This window comes from Carassius gibelio, chromosome B16, assembly GCF_023724105.1.
Source record: "Carassius gibelio isolate Cgi1373 ecotype wild population from Czech Republic chromosome B16, carGib1.2-hapl.c, whole genome shotgun sequence".
In the NCBI taxonomy this organism is placed as follows: domain Eukaryota; kingdom Metazoa; phylum Chordata; class Actinopteri; order Cypriniformes; family Cyprinidae; genus Carassius; species Carassius gibelio.
In genome coordinates this window covers 23,349,573-23,367,407 of record NC_068411.1, presented here as the reverse complement: position 1 = coordinate 23,367,407, position 17,835 = coordinate 23,349,573, and the positions used below count along the sequence as shown (strand labels likewise).

At 36.8% G+C, this 17,835-nt stretch overlaps 1 protein-coding gene across 4 annotated transcripts in view; it reads right to left on the bottom strand.

Moving 5' to 3' along the window:
* Positions 1-293: 293 nt before the first annotated feature.
* thrap3a (thyroid hormone receptor associated protein 3a) overlaps positions 294-17,835 on the bottom strand; it is a 38,446-nt gene continuing 20,904 nt past the window's right edge. The window contains exons 1-11 of one of the 4 annotated variants that reach the window (XM_052578113.1): positions 16,516-16,845; positions 10,776-10,937; positions 6,641-7,459; positions 4,934-5,659; positions 4,630-4,799; positions 4,295-4,406; positions 4,079-4,163; positions 3,140-3,327; positions 2,120-2,291; positions 1,903-2,040; positions 294-1,769 (exon numbers count right to left, since the gene is read on the bottom strand). In XM_052578113.1, the coding sequence (XP_052434073.1) occupies positions 1,548-1,769; positions 1,903-2,040; positions 2,120-2,291; positions 3,140-3,327; positions 4,079-4,163; positions 4,295-4,406; positions 4,630-4,799; positions 4,934-5,659; positions 6,641-7,459; positions 10,776-10,909 (2,766 nt within the window). In that variant the 5' untranslated portion in view covers positions 10,910-10,937; positions 16,516-16,845 and the 3' untranslated portion in view covers positions 294-1,547. Of the gene's footprint in view, positions 1,770-1,902; positions 2,041-2,119; positions 2,292-3,139; positions 3,328-4,078; positions 4,164-4,294; positions 4,407-4,629; positions 4,800-4,933; positions 5,660-6,640; positions 7,460-8,657; positions 8,771-10,775; positions 10,938-16,515; positions 16,846-17,835 lie in introns of those variants that run through there. The other 3 variants (XM_052578112.1, XM_052578110.1, XM_052578114.1) reach the window with 3 other exon arrangements.

Genomic DNA, 17,835 nt, shown 5'->3' with positions numbered 1-17,835 from the left:
CTTGATTAGATTAGTTAAATAGTTAAATATGAGTGTGTTGATATTAGTTCTCCCAGTCTATGCAAAGCTTAACTTTTAGTCAACAGATAGCAGAGATATGATTGTACTGAGTCTGTAATGCTTTTATTTAGTGCATGTCAGGTACACAGTACACAGAAATAATAAAGCTTTTTTAAGAGACCATTAAAATAGGCTTAATTCACAATATGATAATTTACCAATAAATATTGTCATTGATGTTAAAAAAACCTACTTCCTGTTTCTACTTGACACAAAAATCAGTCAGTCAAATGTAAAATTACTGCATTTTTATTTCTTTCTGATTGTGAGTATATAAATGCAAGTCAAAATGCATGTCAGACAGTGCAAATCAGAACCCAGACAGCTAAATCTAATTTTGAGTTTGAATGAAAATTTTCACTTTCCCCCCAGCATATTCTTTTTACTCCAACTCTTCAAAAACAAAAATAAAGGTGCTTAGCCAACAGAAAAAGGCATACAATTTGAAGACAGGACACACATTAGAAAACCCATAAAAAAAACAGGATGCACACACAGATTGTCAAAAACTTGCACCCTAATAAATCAAAAATGTAACAGTCTTTAAAACATTTGTAAGTGCATGTACATTTAAGTTTATCTGTAGGCTGTTTGTCCAGTTTCAAAGTTGGATAAATGTAAATCTTTTTCCCCCACATGTCATTGACTGGGACATGAATGTCTACCTGCTGTAGTTTGGTCCCATAGCGAGACATTAGGGTCATTCATATTAATAAGTTATTAAGTCATGATCTTCCTTTCTATAGGTAGACACACAAGGGTCTCAAAAAGTTTCAAAAAAACAGTCCACAAAACATTAATATGTACATCCTTTTTTTTTTCAACAGCAATAATGAGTACATAATCAGCCATAGTTCTATACTGGTATTCTACACTTCAGGCACTATGGTGGATCAACAGGCACATAACCATTGAACTAGTGGTCAAATAAAATGAGCTTTTTGATGCCTGAAATCAACATCTATGAAGCAGTGTGGCCAATAAACTATGCTGTGTCGTATCATGTTGAATTGTACTGTATTTCATAAAACAATCAATACTATCCATAGACAAGCTATCAGTAAAATTGGAAACTAAAAAAGTTGTGAGTTGCAATAAAATAGTCTCGGTTTCGAGATGGAGTGCTAATTGCTCCAGAGATTTAAGGTTTGAAAATAAGTTACCTTTAACAGTCTGCCATGAATGATTAGATGAATATGGCTCTAAATAACTTTGCTTAAACTCCATAATATGCATTTTTCTATGAACTATGAGTTTGCATGTAAAAAAAAAAAAATACACAGAAAGCACAAAACAAGACCAAGCTGACAAAAAGCTTCCTCACGGAAATAGGAAATCAAAGCAATACAATAAAAACTTTTCCTATGAAAAGTTTTAGATGCATAGATGTGAATATTATATCCATTCTTGAAAGTGTGAAGGCTGACAAGTCTTATCCCAGGGTTTAAAACACGATGAGGGATCTTAACATCGTTACTGCTCTGTTCTCACTGGTCCTGCTTTACATCTTCTCTTTGCTGTTCGCCCTCATCATCATCATCAGTGGTCTGGAATTTATCATGGGCCCATTTAGGGCTCGTATAATTGGTTGTGTTGGTATTTGTGGCCCTCCGGAGGATGAAACGTCCCTTTGCGCGAAGAGCATTTCCGCGACCACGTTCTCGTGTGTCCATCATCATCTTCTCAGCTTCTCCATCTCTGTTACTGTGCTGCAAAGACAAAAAAAAAAATACAGACTTACCAAGAATCTAGTATATAGTTGTAGTTGGGACAATTTTCTTTCCATTAGAAATTCCAATAGATAGGTAAAGCAGAATGGGTGTTACAAAGAACACAACATACTAGGAAGTATTTCTTGCTCTTGGGAGGGTATTCTTGATCCCAGTCGTCATTCTTTGCTGACATGTTCATCTTTGAGTCACCATTACTGCTTCCATGGAAATTTCCTCGGTTCCAACTTCTGCCGCGTATTCGAAGCTGCTAAGAAACAGCAAATGGCAACCTTAAGTACCACAGCAATAAACAAACATCTTCAGTATTTCATACACTCAAAACTTACAAAGCCTCCCCGTGCCCGTCCTCTTTCTGCAGGCTCTCCATACTCTCTAAGACCCTGTTGTATTTTGGAGAAACTTTCTGCCTTGATCTCAGCGTCTTCTTCGTGGTAAACACAGGAAGACGATGAAGATGAGGAAGGTGACTCAGAATGCTCACGTTTCTTCTTGTTTTTCCTAGGAATGAAATAACATTAGATTCGGACATTGTTCGTGAATGTTAACAGTTCTAAAGAAATCTAAAGTCAAATGGATCAAAGGTAACAACTTTTATTGTTCTTGACTTTATCAGGTTATTTGCTTCTCCACCAACTATAAATGAATCTTCACCAGAAGGAAATCAGGACATTTTTTAAACACTTGTCAGCTTTTGTCCAACATATTCCATATATCCAGCTGACCAAGACAAAAAGGTGCGTTCACACTGACAGTGATTTAATAGCTGAAGGTGACCAATTGGCTGTACAAGCAGGCATTCAAACCTGACAGTATCAGGAGGTTAATATCATGTAAGCTCCACTCCCATTGGAAGACGTTGCATGGTATTGCAGCTCATCTGAATAATATTCAACTTTGCTCAGCATTCACACTGCCAATGATTTCTGTCATTTATGTTGCCTCACATCACCAACTTTCATTTTTTGTCGCTGCAGACTGCTGTGAGTGTGAACGCATTTCAAGGCCTTTTTATAAAGGTTTTAAGGCCTCTTTAAGAGGCTCAAGATGGACTTCTTGATGGTTTCATCTTGCTTAATCTTTACTTGATTCAACCATTCTTTTAATATTGAGGCAAGTAAAATTCTGAAAGTGCAAAATGTTTATTGGTTTATCAAAATACCTCAAAATACACTTGAGAACCCAAACAAAAATACAACTGTCAGCTTATTATTTTTGTCACCTAAGTCACCAAAAAAGTCACCAAAATGGCAGCAGCTTCAGACGTTTAAGTCCTTCTTGCAACTGAACAACTCAGGTCAGAACCTCTTTATTCAAGATCACTCTCACATGCCTATACAGCAGCTTACTTCATTTTTTTGTGCTTCTTTGAGTTTTTCTCAGTGGATATTTCCTTGCTCGGATCTGGAGAATCCCTCGATGCTCTTCCTCCATACTCTTCCTCTCTGTGCTCTCTCTCCCCACTCAAGTATTTCTTTCTGCGCTCAATATCCAGCCGAAGGTCCACTGAATCACCCTTAGAATTTTTACCATCAACCTGTGGTGAGGAGAAAGAGATATTTTGGCCAGATGAGGGTTAGCAGCGTTCCAGTAGCTTCATGTAGCATTGCATGGGGCGGGACCAAAATGAAAAACATGGCAACAGCTGAATTAAAACAACCATGCAGATGGATGAGAGGAAGAGACCTTTTATAATATAATTCTAAATGGCATTTTGGCTTCACACAGTCTTTCAACAGGCTAATTAAACAGTATTTCTCAGAAATGGCAATAGGCCACAATGGAAACAACTGGATTTGCTCTTACTTGCTCACCAAAATAAAAAAAAAGACATTCAACAAAACAAAATACTGTAGTACAGGAGGCAAGATTACAGGACCACAGTAGATATACTTTCATTGGTGCTCATGAAAGTATGTTGTTTTTACTTGGCCTAAACACCTCACTTGTTCGTTGCAGGCTTTGAAGAGGAATACTTACTATGACTTTTGTTTAGAGTCCTTTGAATGGATTTGACATGGGAACAACTGGCCACTTCCATTTCTGACCCCTGATTTCTTGCCTCTTAGGAAGGCTTGTACCCATAGTAAAAGGTTACCATCAAACGTTGAGGGGGCGTTTACAACACAACAACCTGAATGCACCTCATCTCACATTTGGACTTTTATGCCTCTCTCATCAGAAACAGAGTTTAGAGAGAGAAGGAAGCCTAAGAATGCTCTGGCTGGATCACTCGAGCAGCATTCTTTTTTTTCCAAAATACGTCATATTTCAAAATGTTCGGTCACCTTGAAGCTGTTTTCCATGGAGCTTTTCATCTCATCAAACAGGAGAGAGTGCCTCTTAAAAGCACTGGGAGAAACATCAATTCTCCTGTGGAAAAACAAAAGAATATTCTGATAAATGTCGATCCTCCTTTCTTACAGCCTTAGGGATTGTCAAAACAAATAAATTAGTATGTGCGTGAGAAAGCAGCCTGGGAAGTGGTCTCTGAATTTTTGTACCTGTGTATCTCTGGACTCTTTCTCTGCTTCATGAATTCTTTCTCAGCAGCTCGTCTCTGGTACATGGCAAATCGGTCATTTAGAGTCAATCCAGAGGAAGGAAAATATTGAGCTGTGGGTGGACAAAAACATAATTGGTATTTTTGTATTAAATTATGAACTAGTAATATAAATATTTTTTCAAATATAATTTCATCAAGTTATAATTCCTGAATATACAAAATGAAACAAAAAGCTAAAAAATATTTATGAAATGAATACATTTCATTTTTAGAATACAGTTTACCAGCTCAGACCCTTGACTGCAAAAGACCTCAATCATCAGTTTCAGTCACCTTTAATGTGATGGACAATTGAAACTATGTGTTGGGCAAACAGCTCAGATGGGCTTTTGGGTGACTGCTGAGCCCGAAGATGCTGAAGGACAGACTGAAACTCCAAATCCTTTTTATCAAGATCCAGTAAATCTAGAAGATTCCTTCTTTCATTGCTCAAAACAGAGGTCCTGTCAAATACAGCAAAAGGCATAATGAATTCGAATTCAAATCTGATAGTCAGAAGCCGTCATATGCACAAAGTTTAGTAAAACTGCAAGTAGAAGCCCTGGTGATATCTTACAGGGAAACCGAAATCATTTACCTTGCAAGGTCATCACTTAGAGAATCCATCCTCATGCTGAATTCACTTCCTCTTTTCACCGAAGCTCTCGGAGGGGATTCCTCATTCATAACCACAAACATCTCTTGCTCACGGTTCTCAGAGCTCCTCCTGGGCAGCAGTGTGGGTTTAGAAGAGGAACTTAGTGTGGTTTTCTCCTTTCGTTTTACATTAGAGAGCTTTTCAGGTGAGGGATCCTTAAACATGCCACTGAGCTGGTCTCTCTTTGATAGAGCAGCTAGTAAATTGGCTGCTCTCTCCTGTTTATGGCAGAGCAGGAGAGCTTCCAGGTCATCATCCCACGCCATGTCCTGCATCCTCCTTACACGATTCTCGAACATCTCACGAGCGGACACCGTGACTTTGCTTTTGCTTTTTGAGGGATCGTTTCCCATATCCTTCACCCTATCAGACCTCTCCATCTCTTCATCATCGTCCTCGTCATCCTTGCACAGAAGTGTCGGGCCGTTTCGTGAACCCCTTTTAGCGGAGCTTATGGATAACTTGTTACCATCACCACTCTTGGCAGATTTGGATTTCTCCTTTTCTTCTGTGTTGTCGTGATCTGCAGTGTGAGACAACTCAATGCCCTTTTCAAACATTTCTCCGTTTTCTTTATCACATACTATATCTCCATTACTTTTCCCTTTATGCATGGTGTCGTCCCATGTAGCGGACAGTTTTTTAAGATTTTGCTCCTCCAGAAATCTAGTCAATGAGAGAAAGAAATGTTCAGTTTATTGTTATTTTCAGTAACGTGCTCAGACGCATCTGTTGTCAGTTTGACGTGACCCAGGACTTCATCACCAAGTCAAATTGACAGAACTATTGGTAAACTGTAATGGATTTGTTCATTTTACCATGCACAAATGAATGGTTTCCACCGTGAAAGAGGTAAACAAGTGTGTGTGAGGCTAGGAAAATGTCACTTCATCCATTTGCAAAGTTCAAATATGAACCTTTTAGATCTTTTTAGCACATCTAAATTACAGACTGTGAGCTGACATTTGTAAACAAGGCATATCTAGCTCTTTGTGTGTGTTGGTTCTTTCTTCCAACAGCTCTGTTGATGCATTTGAAGGGCAGATTGCAATCCGCAATATTACTTTCTGTCTGGCACGCTCACAGGATTTTTTGTGTTATTTCCACTCTTAGACTGACTAAAATAAAGCAAAAAAGAAAAAGAAAATAGAAAGCAAATTTCAAATGCATATAATCCATTGAAACATCTGTCATTTAATTCACCTGAAAGGCCTAAAACACCGTATGTCCAAGACAAATGAATCTATTATTAGTCATTATGTCTAATGTCATTTGTAATAATATTGTCACTTTTGATCAATCTGCGTGTCATTGACAATAACAGGAAATGTTTTCTGAGCACCAAATCAGCATATTAGTATTAGAATGATTTCTGAATTATCATGTTGTACTGAAGAGTACAGGAATAATAGGTACAAATTCTGAAAATTCAACCGCAATCACAGAAGTAAGATAAATTTTGAAGTATTTTCAAATAGAAAAGAATTACATTAAATTGTAATAATATTTCATAATATTACTGTACTTTGTAATGAAATAAATGCAGCCTTGGTGAGCCTTAGAGACTCCTATTATTCCAAACGTGTAGGATGTGTCCCTATTGACAAATAAGCAACACAGTTTTTCAGTAAAAGAAAGCAAACTTACTTCAAAAACGCAGCGGAGATAGCAATTGTATCATCTGTCTGTTGGTCAATATTTGTAAAGAGCCCAAAACCATTGAAAACTGGTGTAAGGCTTTTCTTTATGGGGCTGGTGTTTGAACTTTGCCAGGTGGTGGCACCTTTATTAGGAGCATCACGAGCAGGACTTGTCTCGTTGGTTGCAGAGTCCATCGGTTGGTCATTAGTGACAGTGGAGCAAACCTGTGGACTTGTCTTTCTCGGACTAGTGTCATGGTTCCTCAAAACCTGACAGTCCTCCACAGCCCTGTCTCCATCAGAGTTCCCTTTGGCCACTGGAGAGCCTCCCACCTGCTCTGCCAGAGCCCCATCTCCTCCTCCTTGGGGTTCTTCGGGCACAGAGATGTCCTCTCTGACATCTTTGCAATTGCGTTTGGCAGACCCAGCGTTGGAGGAGGAAGAATGGTGTGACTGTGGCGATCTCCCTGAAGACGACCTGTCAGAGCGGCGGGAATGACTGCGGGACTGAGGACTTTTTGACTGCTTCTTGGGAGAACGCGAGCGGCCCCTCTTGGGGCTGTTGGGGTGGTACTGCTGCTGTTGCTGTTGCTGCTGATAGTGCTGCCGGAAGTTCTGCCAGTTTTTGGGTCTGTAGTTATTATATCCACCCCTTCCACCACGCTGAAAGCGGCCACGGAAAAAGCCCTGACCTCTGCCCCGGAAGTAATATGGCCTCCGGAAGCCTCTGTGATTGCCTCGAAACTCCCGTTGGTTCTGGTACTCCCGTGTTTGGTTCCTCTCCCGGTTGTGGGGTGGAGAATGGGATCTTGACCGAGAGCGAGACCTAGGGTTTGACGATGACCAAAAGAAGAACCAAGTCAGGATGTAGAAAATGAGACAAAGAGACATTACATATGCTATAACAAAAGATCTAAAAGATTGTAAACAAAACATAAAAGTAGCTTTAAGATACCTCTGCGAGACAACAACAGACCAAAGATTTTCACTACTAATCCTCACCTCCACTGAAGAATCACCTTCAAATCAAATTTTATTCAAATATAATTTGGTTATAATGTCAAGAAATTTGGTTATGAGACACTTGAGAACAAATGACATTTGTTTTATTGATGTCCTACTAAATGCTTTAGGTCATTTATTCAAAATAACGGCAAATCATGACTTTGGGCCACTTCCTCACACAAATAACCCTTTTTTCTATAATGCTTTTATAGTGTTTTTTTTTTTTTTTTTGGAGCTAGAAAGCCCAGTAGTTGCATGAAAAAGACTTTATAAGATCATTCTTATATGATATTATAAGAATGCATAATAATAATATTAATAAATGAATATTATTAAATGAACAACAACAATAATAAAAGGTTAACAGTCATTATAATAACTGATAACTTTAATTTCTAAAGCAAAAAGGCCAATGTATATTAGCGCAAAACTATATAAATATATTCTATAATTGCAAATTCAGTTGTTTTGACTATTTAAGATCAATAATTAGTCTAATACTATTTCACAGAATTATTCATTGCTGCGACCAATTACAAATCAAAGCTCTGGGTGCAAGGTCAACTTTAGCCACACGGTGGCCCTGTTGTTCTGTCTATGAAGTAAGTATCTAAAGTACTTATCCAAAGTAGTCCTGGTCTCTGTAAAGCAGACCATTTCGGCATGCCTTAACACATCACAAACACTGATAATCAACTAAACAGCTTGTGCATCGCACCCTGATCTTTAGAATATTCAATATGCATAATTTCTAGAATATAATCTCATTGGAAAATTGAACGGACGCTGAAACATTTCAACATTGTGCACACGTCAACTGTGTCAGACAAAAAAATGTATTAAAACCTGTCATTCTAGTACAGTGGAATTTTTTTTTTGTCATTTGAAAAGTGTAACGGTATTGCAAATGGTTATCCAACTGAAGCATCCTGCAGCTGATAGAATCCAACAAACAACTACACACATGCATAATAACATTAACAATAATAATCTACAGTTTTGCCTGGTTTTGTACTCACCTAATGCGCCTTTTCATTGGAATACAAAGTAAGAAGGTAGTGCACAGAGCAACATGATACTCTCAGAGTGAGCGAGAGGGACTTTGCATTTCCTCTAGTGAGCGCAGATGGAAAGAGTCAGTCACATGGGTCATATGGGAAAGATTTCTACTCTCTTTTCTATGAAGCAAAGAGGAGGTTCTCAGCCTAGCATTTACAACACATAAGCTTTGCACAGAGCGATTACGATTACAACAGCTCTCTTATTTGAAAAGCTATTCATCCACTAGTTAAGTTAAATTGATTTAAGTCATTATTTAGACACTCTCATGTCATTTCGAACTTATATAATTTTCTGTCTCCTGGGAAGCTCAAAAGCAGCTTTTTTATTGTTTAATTGGTTGCACTTTTCCCTGAAATTACAATGAATGGTACAAAAGCAACATAATATGACACATACACTGAAGGGCATGTCTTCTAAAGTCATATATGAGATACTGACCAAATTTAAGTCATTACTGACTGATACTGTAGCTCACATCTCACAAGGAAATTCAGAATGACATAATTTTTGGTCTTTTTGTCACACAAAGCCATCATAAGACTTCAGAAGACCTGTAATCTCTGTGCGAAGGTCATATTGGCAACTAATAGAGTTGTACGTCTTGTTAAAGCTTGAAAACTTTAACTGTGATAGAACTTGAAAAAATATAATCTGGAAATGTATGCATTTTCATCCACTTATGACCTTATGACAGTTTGACTTCATTCAAAACCATACAGCTATGCTTCATTCTTATGAGATGCATGCATCAAGCTTTTTCCAGCTGCAGAATCTATCTGAAACTGTGGTCAGGAGTGAGAGGCCAGGCTCACAAATAAGGGACATCAGATTTTGCCCTCAACGGATTCCATTTGCATGAAAAATTGACATTGTATATCTCTCTGACTGGCTTCACAGTATACTGTCAACCACACAGGACAAGGGATCCATGCTTATGGAAAAAAAAATCATGCATCCTCAAAAATATTAAAAAAAAAAAAACCAGAGTACCACAAATACGTATCCGTTTTTGTCTAATACAGAGCAGCAGTTTTTTTGGCAGGGGCAATTTACATTTGGCTACCTAACGGGCTCCACCGTGTTGTAAGCACAAAACCAGCAGTTCTATGAGAATGTGCAGGGAAGTACAATTTTAGCATGGGAAATAAGAAAGCGTGGTGAGCCTTTCCAATGCCACAGCCCTTCCCAAATATCAGACTTTATACAATGCTGACGAACACATGGAGAGTAAAATCACATTGACTGAGCAGCCCCTTTTCAACAAGTGAGGAAGTCAAAGTATAAAAGCACAGGCTTTTATTTATGTACGGAGGTGTACCTTACATAACTTTGGCCTGGCAGCTGTGGCTGAATGGCTGAGACTGGGATATTGATTTTAATTTCAAATGAGACATGGAGGGGAAGCCGAGCATGAGTCACATGTTTACAATGGAGTTCCATAGTGTGTTTACGAACAAAGTGAGAAGTTAAGAGTTTGCCAGCCCACTCAATCCTTAAGCACGTCTGTCAAGGCACAGTAGGCCTTATTGTGTTTAGATTTGTACTTTGTTGTATGGTCAGAATGAATAGCAAATGTTCATTGTTCACCAAGCACAAAATCATAAGTAGATCCAGATGGAATCATTATTCTTGCAATTCTGGGTTTATTTATACAGAACTGTGAGCTAATTCCATGTGGGCCTGATTGGAAGACAGCAAAAGAGGCTAAATGAATCAGCATGAATGACCTAGTAGTCAGGAAAATGGAAATCATTACTGATCATTTAATTCATTTTTTTTTTTGCTCTTAGAAATGATTTTACAATACATCCCTTCTTTCCTATTCATTCTGTTATGTATGTACATCCACAACATGTCACTGAAAGTGAGGACAGGAACTTGAAAGTACATAGTCTGACTCAAAACTTAAGTTCATAATTGAAACCATCCCCTTCATCCAACATCTGCATACACCTGCTTTGTACGCTGCATTAATGGTAACCAATGCCATCTCATTTTAATTTACAAAATATTTAGTATGCCATGATGATGGCAAAGCCTGTAGCTTCTATTTAATTAGCATCCTTGACACTTACCAATATCTCCGTTTCCTGGATCTAGATCTAGAGCTGCTTTTTGATCTGGAACGGGAGCGGGAATCAGAATGGGATCTTGATCTGGAGGCCGAGCGGGAGCGAGACCTAGACTCTGATTTCTGTGTCTTTGACATTGTTGCTTGTTGCCTTTCACATATGTGCCTGTAATAAAACAAAAACCATTCAGACCAGCAAATAAATAAAAAAAGTTGTAATCATAAAAAATGACATTTTTAAAAAGTTTTATGAGTTGTTACCGTGTTTGTTCTAGTTTTTTTTTATCAATTATATTTTCAGCAAACAAGCAAGGAACATTTTTATAAAAGGCTTTATAGTGTTACAAGGCTTGCTTTACTTTAAAAATTGTATGAAAAACACCACTCATCCATCTGAGATGTTTTGTTTTCTCTGGGACATTAAGATGGCTTGGCTTGGCAGTATTAAAATTTCCATATCTTTAAATCATGGTTTGTCAAGCTACAACCTGGAAAAATAAGCACTTAAAGGTTTGTTTAAAGGCACATCAGGAATTAATAATGGAATAAGGAGCAAATGTCAGCTACAAGGTTTGAGTGAAGGATCATCAACTGGCAGTCTGTCATAATTTACAGTCTGTTAGTTCTGCTATAATGGCTGGCTAATTGTACATTATACTCCTCATTACACAAATAAATATTGATTTGAGTTGACTTATTTTCTTACCTACATTATCTTAAAACTTCCACCAGGAAAAAAATTAAATAATTATATTAATCAGCCAACAATGCAACGATATTAGAGTAATATTAATACTGTACAAATCCAAAGAGATTTTCACTACAGTCAATAACTGAGATGTAAGGAGGCATCATTTGCGCTGTACAAAACAACATGTGTGCGTCTACAGTGTGATGCAAGAGACATGAAAGTAGAGCCAGTTTCAGTTACTGATGAGAAACGCTGCCATGCAAGACAGTACAAGTCAGGTTCAAGAAGTAAAAATCACATTCATTTTCTCCATAGAGGAATTCATTTTTATGACAGACATAATGTGAGCTATAAAGTTGTTAATTGATGAAATATGCTTTTGTTGACTTTTTTTTATCGTGGTAAAAACGACATTACCTTTGATTCTGCAAAGAAATCTACTTTAGCATCTGCCCATGATGGGAATGACAATACATAATCAACATTTTTATATTCGTTTGTCATCTTTTATTTGATTATGTAATTCTTTCCTCATTAAAGCCATTCAGACAGTCTTGTAATCTTTTGTCTTTGTAATTTTGTGATTAACCTCGCTGATAGCTGGTTGTTTGATTCATGGCTAATACATTTTAAAATGGCTTTACTTATAGTCTTCCTTGTACATTAAAATGCAATAGGATAAAGTATTTCAGCACTGAAAAATGCACACTTCAGCTTCAATTAATCTGACTTTCTTTCAGCAGTAAATATTTAAATACACACCGCATGTGTTGAATCTACTGACAAGGACAAATGTGAGGAAAAGCTACAGGTTTAAGGACAGATGTAAAGTGACGCCACATTAGCATGGAGGTGAGAGTGATTTACTGGCTATTTAATGTTATCCTCAATGTATTTAAAGAGGTGTTGAAATGTGATTCTGTCTATTGTCCATCATCTTTACCTTCCACAAATACCCTCAACTGTTTCTCTGGCCTCACTCTTGGGTTTTTACTATAGGGAACACTGGTGATCAAAGAGAGACAGCACTGGCCCAAAATAAACTTGCAGCAGAGATAAAGAGAGAGCTTTTGAGTGTACTGCGATGACTGCAAATATATATCTATATTATAAGCTGCACCTTGAATGCTTGTCGTCATACCTGTTTAAAGATAGTACTATTAATTAAAGTTACTAAACATAGATTCAAATCCAGTATGAATTTATTTGCTATCTTTGCTCTCATTACTAAGTGTGAAAACTTCAAGCTATTTGTTTACTTTATCTGGACAGAAAGTGACTGGTGACGCATCGCAAACAATTAGCTGTCACCTAACTGATCCATTAGGACTGCTGACATAAGGATCTCAAATAGACGCACAGAAATAGACCCTCAAGGCCCGTTTACACCAAGAACGATAACTATATTAGCATCCACACCAACAGATGATAACGTTCTGATTATTCTAAGTGCATGATACACTTACAATATCTGCAGCTTTTAATGCGCAAGTGCTTAAAAGCTGACTGGATTCTGATTGGCTGTCAATATTTTTTATCATTCATCAGCTGGAAAAAATGCTTTGAAATTGACTCCAACTATATTGTTTATTGTGTGTCATTATTGCAATACATTATTGCAATACAGTAATTGCGGTGTGGTATTCTCATCTTTTGACCTCTCCAAACTTGAACTCTTATCTTTAACTTCATGGTTATAGTTATCGTTATAGTTGCCATTATTGGTGTAAATGGCCCTTTTTGTGTTCAATGACATCCTCGACTTTCTCTTGGCTTTGCTTGTGAAAAACAAGCCTCAAGATTTACTTGCATTTTTTGGTAATCCTACATATGAATTGCAATTCACCTCGGCCCTCCAGAAAAATTATTTGGGAGCTTTCCCTTTTTGAGAATTATCAGAAGCTTTGCACACAGGAAATTGCAGACTGAACGCTTAAGCTACAATTCATTGTGGTCTTTTTGAGTGTGGCATGCGAGTAGATCCGTGCTGCTGTTTTAGTAAACACAGACCCAAATTAACCCAAAGCCTCTTTTTTTATTCTTTTTAACTGCTTGTTGGTTTTGGCCAGCAGTCCATAATTTCCTGCTGCCTCCAGACATCCAGACGTTTGTCTTACTGTGCAAAGTTTCTAAGCTACTTCCACTGTATATTGAGGAACAATGGGAACATACTTGGAAGTTTAACCATTAAATGAATGTCACAAGTATTTATATAGTATGTCAACTAAGACACTTGGTGTTCAACAACCCAGCAGCAACAGTTTCTCATTCTCAGCACCTGTCTTTAGAGATTAGCAAAGTTAGTTTCAGATGCTTAAAATAGAGATAACAGGAAAATAACACGTCAGCAGATACTTCCATCTGTATACAGTATAGCTACCCTTCTGCAAATGAGATCTATCTAATTGAATCTTAACAGTGGAGGAGTCTGATCATGACACTTTTAAGATAATGAAGGCATCTTTACATGTGTTAAGAAATTGTGTGGGATTCATTTCAAAGCATAGTATGATAGATTAATAAAGAGCAGCTGTCTTGTAATCTTTCTTTAGCTAATCCTTAATTTTCCTGAGGGGGTCAGTAAAGCATATGCGTGTCTATTTGTCCGTATAGGAATGGAGTATGGTCTGTAGTCTTATCAAAAGGATTTGATGGCTAAAAATGTCTGTGTCAAACATCTCCGGTGGTCATACCCTTGTGCTGTCATTACAACATCACACATACCCATGCATCTAGATGGCCCCCAACAGTGACAGCTGCTCTTGGACCTTCTCACCTGTTCGATTAAGGGGGGGGGGGGGGGGGTTGATGTAAACAATGGTGCAACCTGACACAGCCGCAATATGCTCCCAACACTCAATCAACAGCTCTATCATGAAGATCACAGATGCAACACCAGCAGCACCAAAATCCCATTTGTTTTCTGCATTAGTCAATGCAGCAAAAGAGACACTTATCAACAGCCAAAGCATCTGTTACATTCTTCTAAAGACACCACAGATGTGTGAAAACCTCTTTGAAGTGTACAAAACATATGCCTTTTAGAGCTTACAGCTTCTGAAGTAAACATTTGATTGATTGTGGAGTTTTCGAATCAATCTCTTCAGCAACTCTATTAATAAATGAAGTATGGGTGCATTGCTTGAACTTGAGAAGCTCTATACTTTTTGGTTGCACTGAGATGCAGCTTCAAGGCTTAAAGTGATTCACATCCTGTCATCATCTTCACCACCAGAACGTCTGCATGATTTTCTATCCTCTTTAGGTCACAAAAGAGGTAGATCTTCGCACTGATTTCCATATATAGTAAGCAAATTGTAACTATGGGCTGTCAAGCTTCAATACTGACAGAAGTTCATACTATCTGGGGACTCTGTTTTGAGGGTTCTGAGGAGTGGCATCTCAACATGAACTTTTATTGAACAGAAATAGCAGAACAGCGGGAACCTTCTGCTTATGTTTTTATTTATAGTTTCACTGAGGAAAGAAAAGAATAAAGGTTGGAAAAATATGTGTGTATATACAGCCATAAGACCCAAAAGCCTGCTTATAGAGGAAATGTTTTTCTTTTAGTTTTTTATTAATGCTGAGCCTGGTCCAGTGTTGGGCCATCTTTTATATTGTGATGACTTGTGTCTCATCTTGCTGTCATCGCTGCATCAGTTAGCCTCTGCAGATTTCACAAGAGAACTCATCGGTTGAACGTCTTCTCTATTTTAGTCGTATATGAGAATTACATAAAATATATAACCTAATGGATATCCACCTTATTTTTCAATGTGGAAGTAAGCCGTTTTCTGTCGATGTGCGAGACTTCCAGTTCATTAGCCACTATGGGGAAATAACGAGCAGAAAAACAAAGTGTAGTAAACAGCAAAACTGTTTGCACTACAAACCAGTGTTCATAATTAAGATATTACATTAAAAGACTAAGTAAGACACACCAGTTTGAAATATCACGCCGCAAAATAAAATGTTTTGTACAGCTAAGAATAGCTTGAAGCGGATGACCCCAGAAGCCAGACACATTAAATTTACAAATGGCCATGGCGACTCTTACGGGAAAAATAAGGTGGATACTGTGTAATGATAACAAAGAGCTTGCTGTAGTCTGTTTGACAAAACTGATTATTTAAAAAATGGGCTGACCAAACTTTCTGAATTAATATAGTGAGCTAATGAAAAGGCAAGAGATTGAGTTGTTATTGTTTCACGAACATGCTTCACAAAGCCAAAAGTAAGTGAATGGTTACATAATTTAGGCCTACAAATCCAAACACAAACTGGGGTTGAACAGATTTTAGATTATTCAAATACGGCACTATAATGTAAGTTCTGACTGACACAATATTGTGGCACAGTGTCACCCATTCAATCTCATCCATCACTGATTTTTAAAAGAAATATTACTGTACATTATCAAACTTTCCCCCTTTAAAAATCCACAAATAATGTATGGTGCTCATGAACTGTATTTTATAATTCTATAATAAAACACTTAAAAAAATATGTAGGCCTACATTTAAATAATTAAATTCATGCACAGGACAAAAGAGGGAAAAGAAATTTAACTAATGGGAAAAAAAAGAAAAATGAATGCTGCTGATTGTAAACTGGTGTTTTAAATTTGTATTTTTGTAAATATTTGGAACATGGTGTGGAGCTATTGTTAAATATAAAGCAAATTTAAACTGTAATATCATCCATGGTTTGTCTATTTGTTTTTAATTAAGACAAAATGATTTAACTGATGCAAAAAATATATATATATTAATAAAAAATAATAATAATTCAAACTGATTGTGAAACATTATGAATGTTTACCAGGAAACCTAAATTAATGAATAGTGAAATGAATAATGAAAAATGAATTTTTAGTTATTCTTACAACAATAAAACTGTGGTAATTTAGCATAATCAACAATCATTGTCAAAAACATTATTTAAACAAAATGACATCTGCTTACATTTTTTGTTTGTTTTATCCTCTTTTATTCCAGGTAACGTTAACGTTAACTTTTATTAAATTAAAGTTTCTAAAAAAAACACTTACCTATAATTAGATGTAGTCCACGATGAAAAGATTCATTTACTGTCAAATGTTACAGGTGACTGAATTAGTTTCCGTTCGTTTTGAAAGAGAAAAAAATAACTCGTTAAACTTAAAATAACGTTAGCTATTTAAATCATTCTGTCGGAGAAAAAGGCAATATCCAGTTGGTTTAAACTGAAGTATCCAGATTAAGAACGTAGTTTATTTAATTCCAAATGACAAATGTGTCGTATTAAGTCGTAACCAAACTGTTCTCTTCAAGTCAAATGTTGTAAAGCAGCTTTATGTGCTCACAGTGGCAGACTGGGGGTGTGACACGAGACTGTGATACAGCGTGGATACTACAGGCTGCGCGGGTTAAGTTTCTCCTCTACATTTCCCTGTCAATCAAATGTGCCCTGAAAGATAGCCACGCCCTTATATAAGTTAAAGGAACAGGCACGCTTTTTTCATATTTATGTACATGGCAAGTTCTCTTGTTATTGTTAGCCTCATAAAAACACACACATAGCAGCATCAGCATTAGAATTGACAGAATTTAACTGTTAGGGTATTTATGTTGCTCAAACTAAATAAGAAAGTGAAATTACAGTTAGGGTGCAATTTGTTAAAAACAGAGGTAACAGAGTGTCATCATTGAAATTTTGATGTAGAAATTCATACAAGGTAGAAATACAGTGTAATTCTTCATATAAAATGAACAGTAAAAATACATAATATTTTTTTTCAGCTGAATTAAAGTTTATCCATAATATTACATTCTTCATTTATAAAGTCATCTTGTCTGAGTCATAACAGAAATATGCACAGATCAAGCACCGTTTATGGATTATGTGATTTTTAACAGATGGCAATGGTTTAAAGTTATAATTCCTTAATTAATTGTTTCTTACAAACATTCTGCTTTCACTTCACAAGACATTCAATGACTGTAGTTGTGTAGATTACTTTTGATGTTTTTATCAGCTGTTAGACCTCTCTTTCTGACGGCACCCATTCACTGCAGGGGATCAGCTGGTGAATGATTTAATGCTAATTTTCTCCAAATCTATTCCAATGAAGAAACAAAATCATCTACATCTTGCATGACCTGAGAATGCAATTTTATTCCTTTAATAGGGTGAGATATTCCTTTAAGAAATCATTAGAAATTTGTCTTCCAAGTATAGGCCTACAAATTTATGTCATGATTGAACAGCTCAAAAAACAATGAAGACAGTACAAGCCATGAAGTGCATTATTCATTCTTATTATTCACTTTACTTTTCTTCTTACAAGAATTTATCATCTTCTTGACACTAGTCCTATAAATAATGAAAT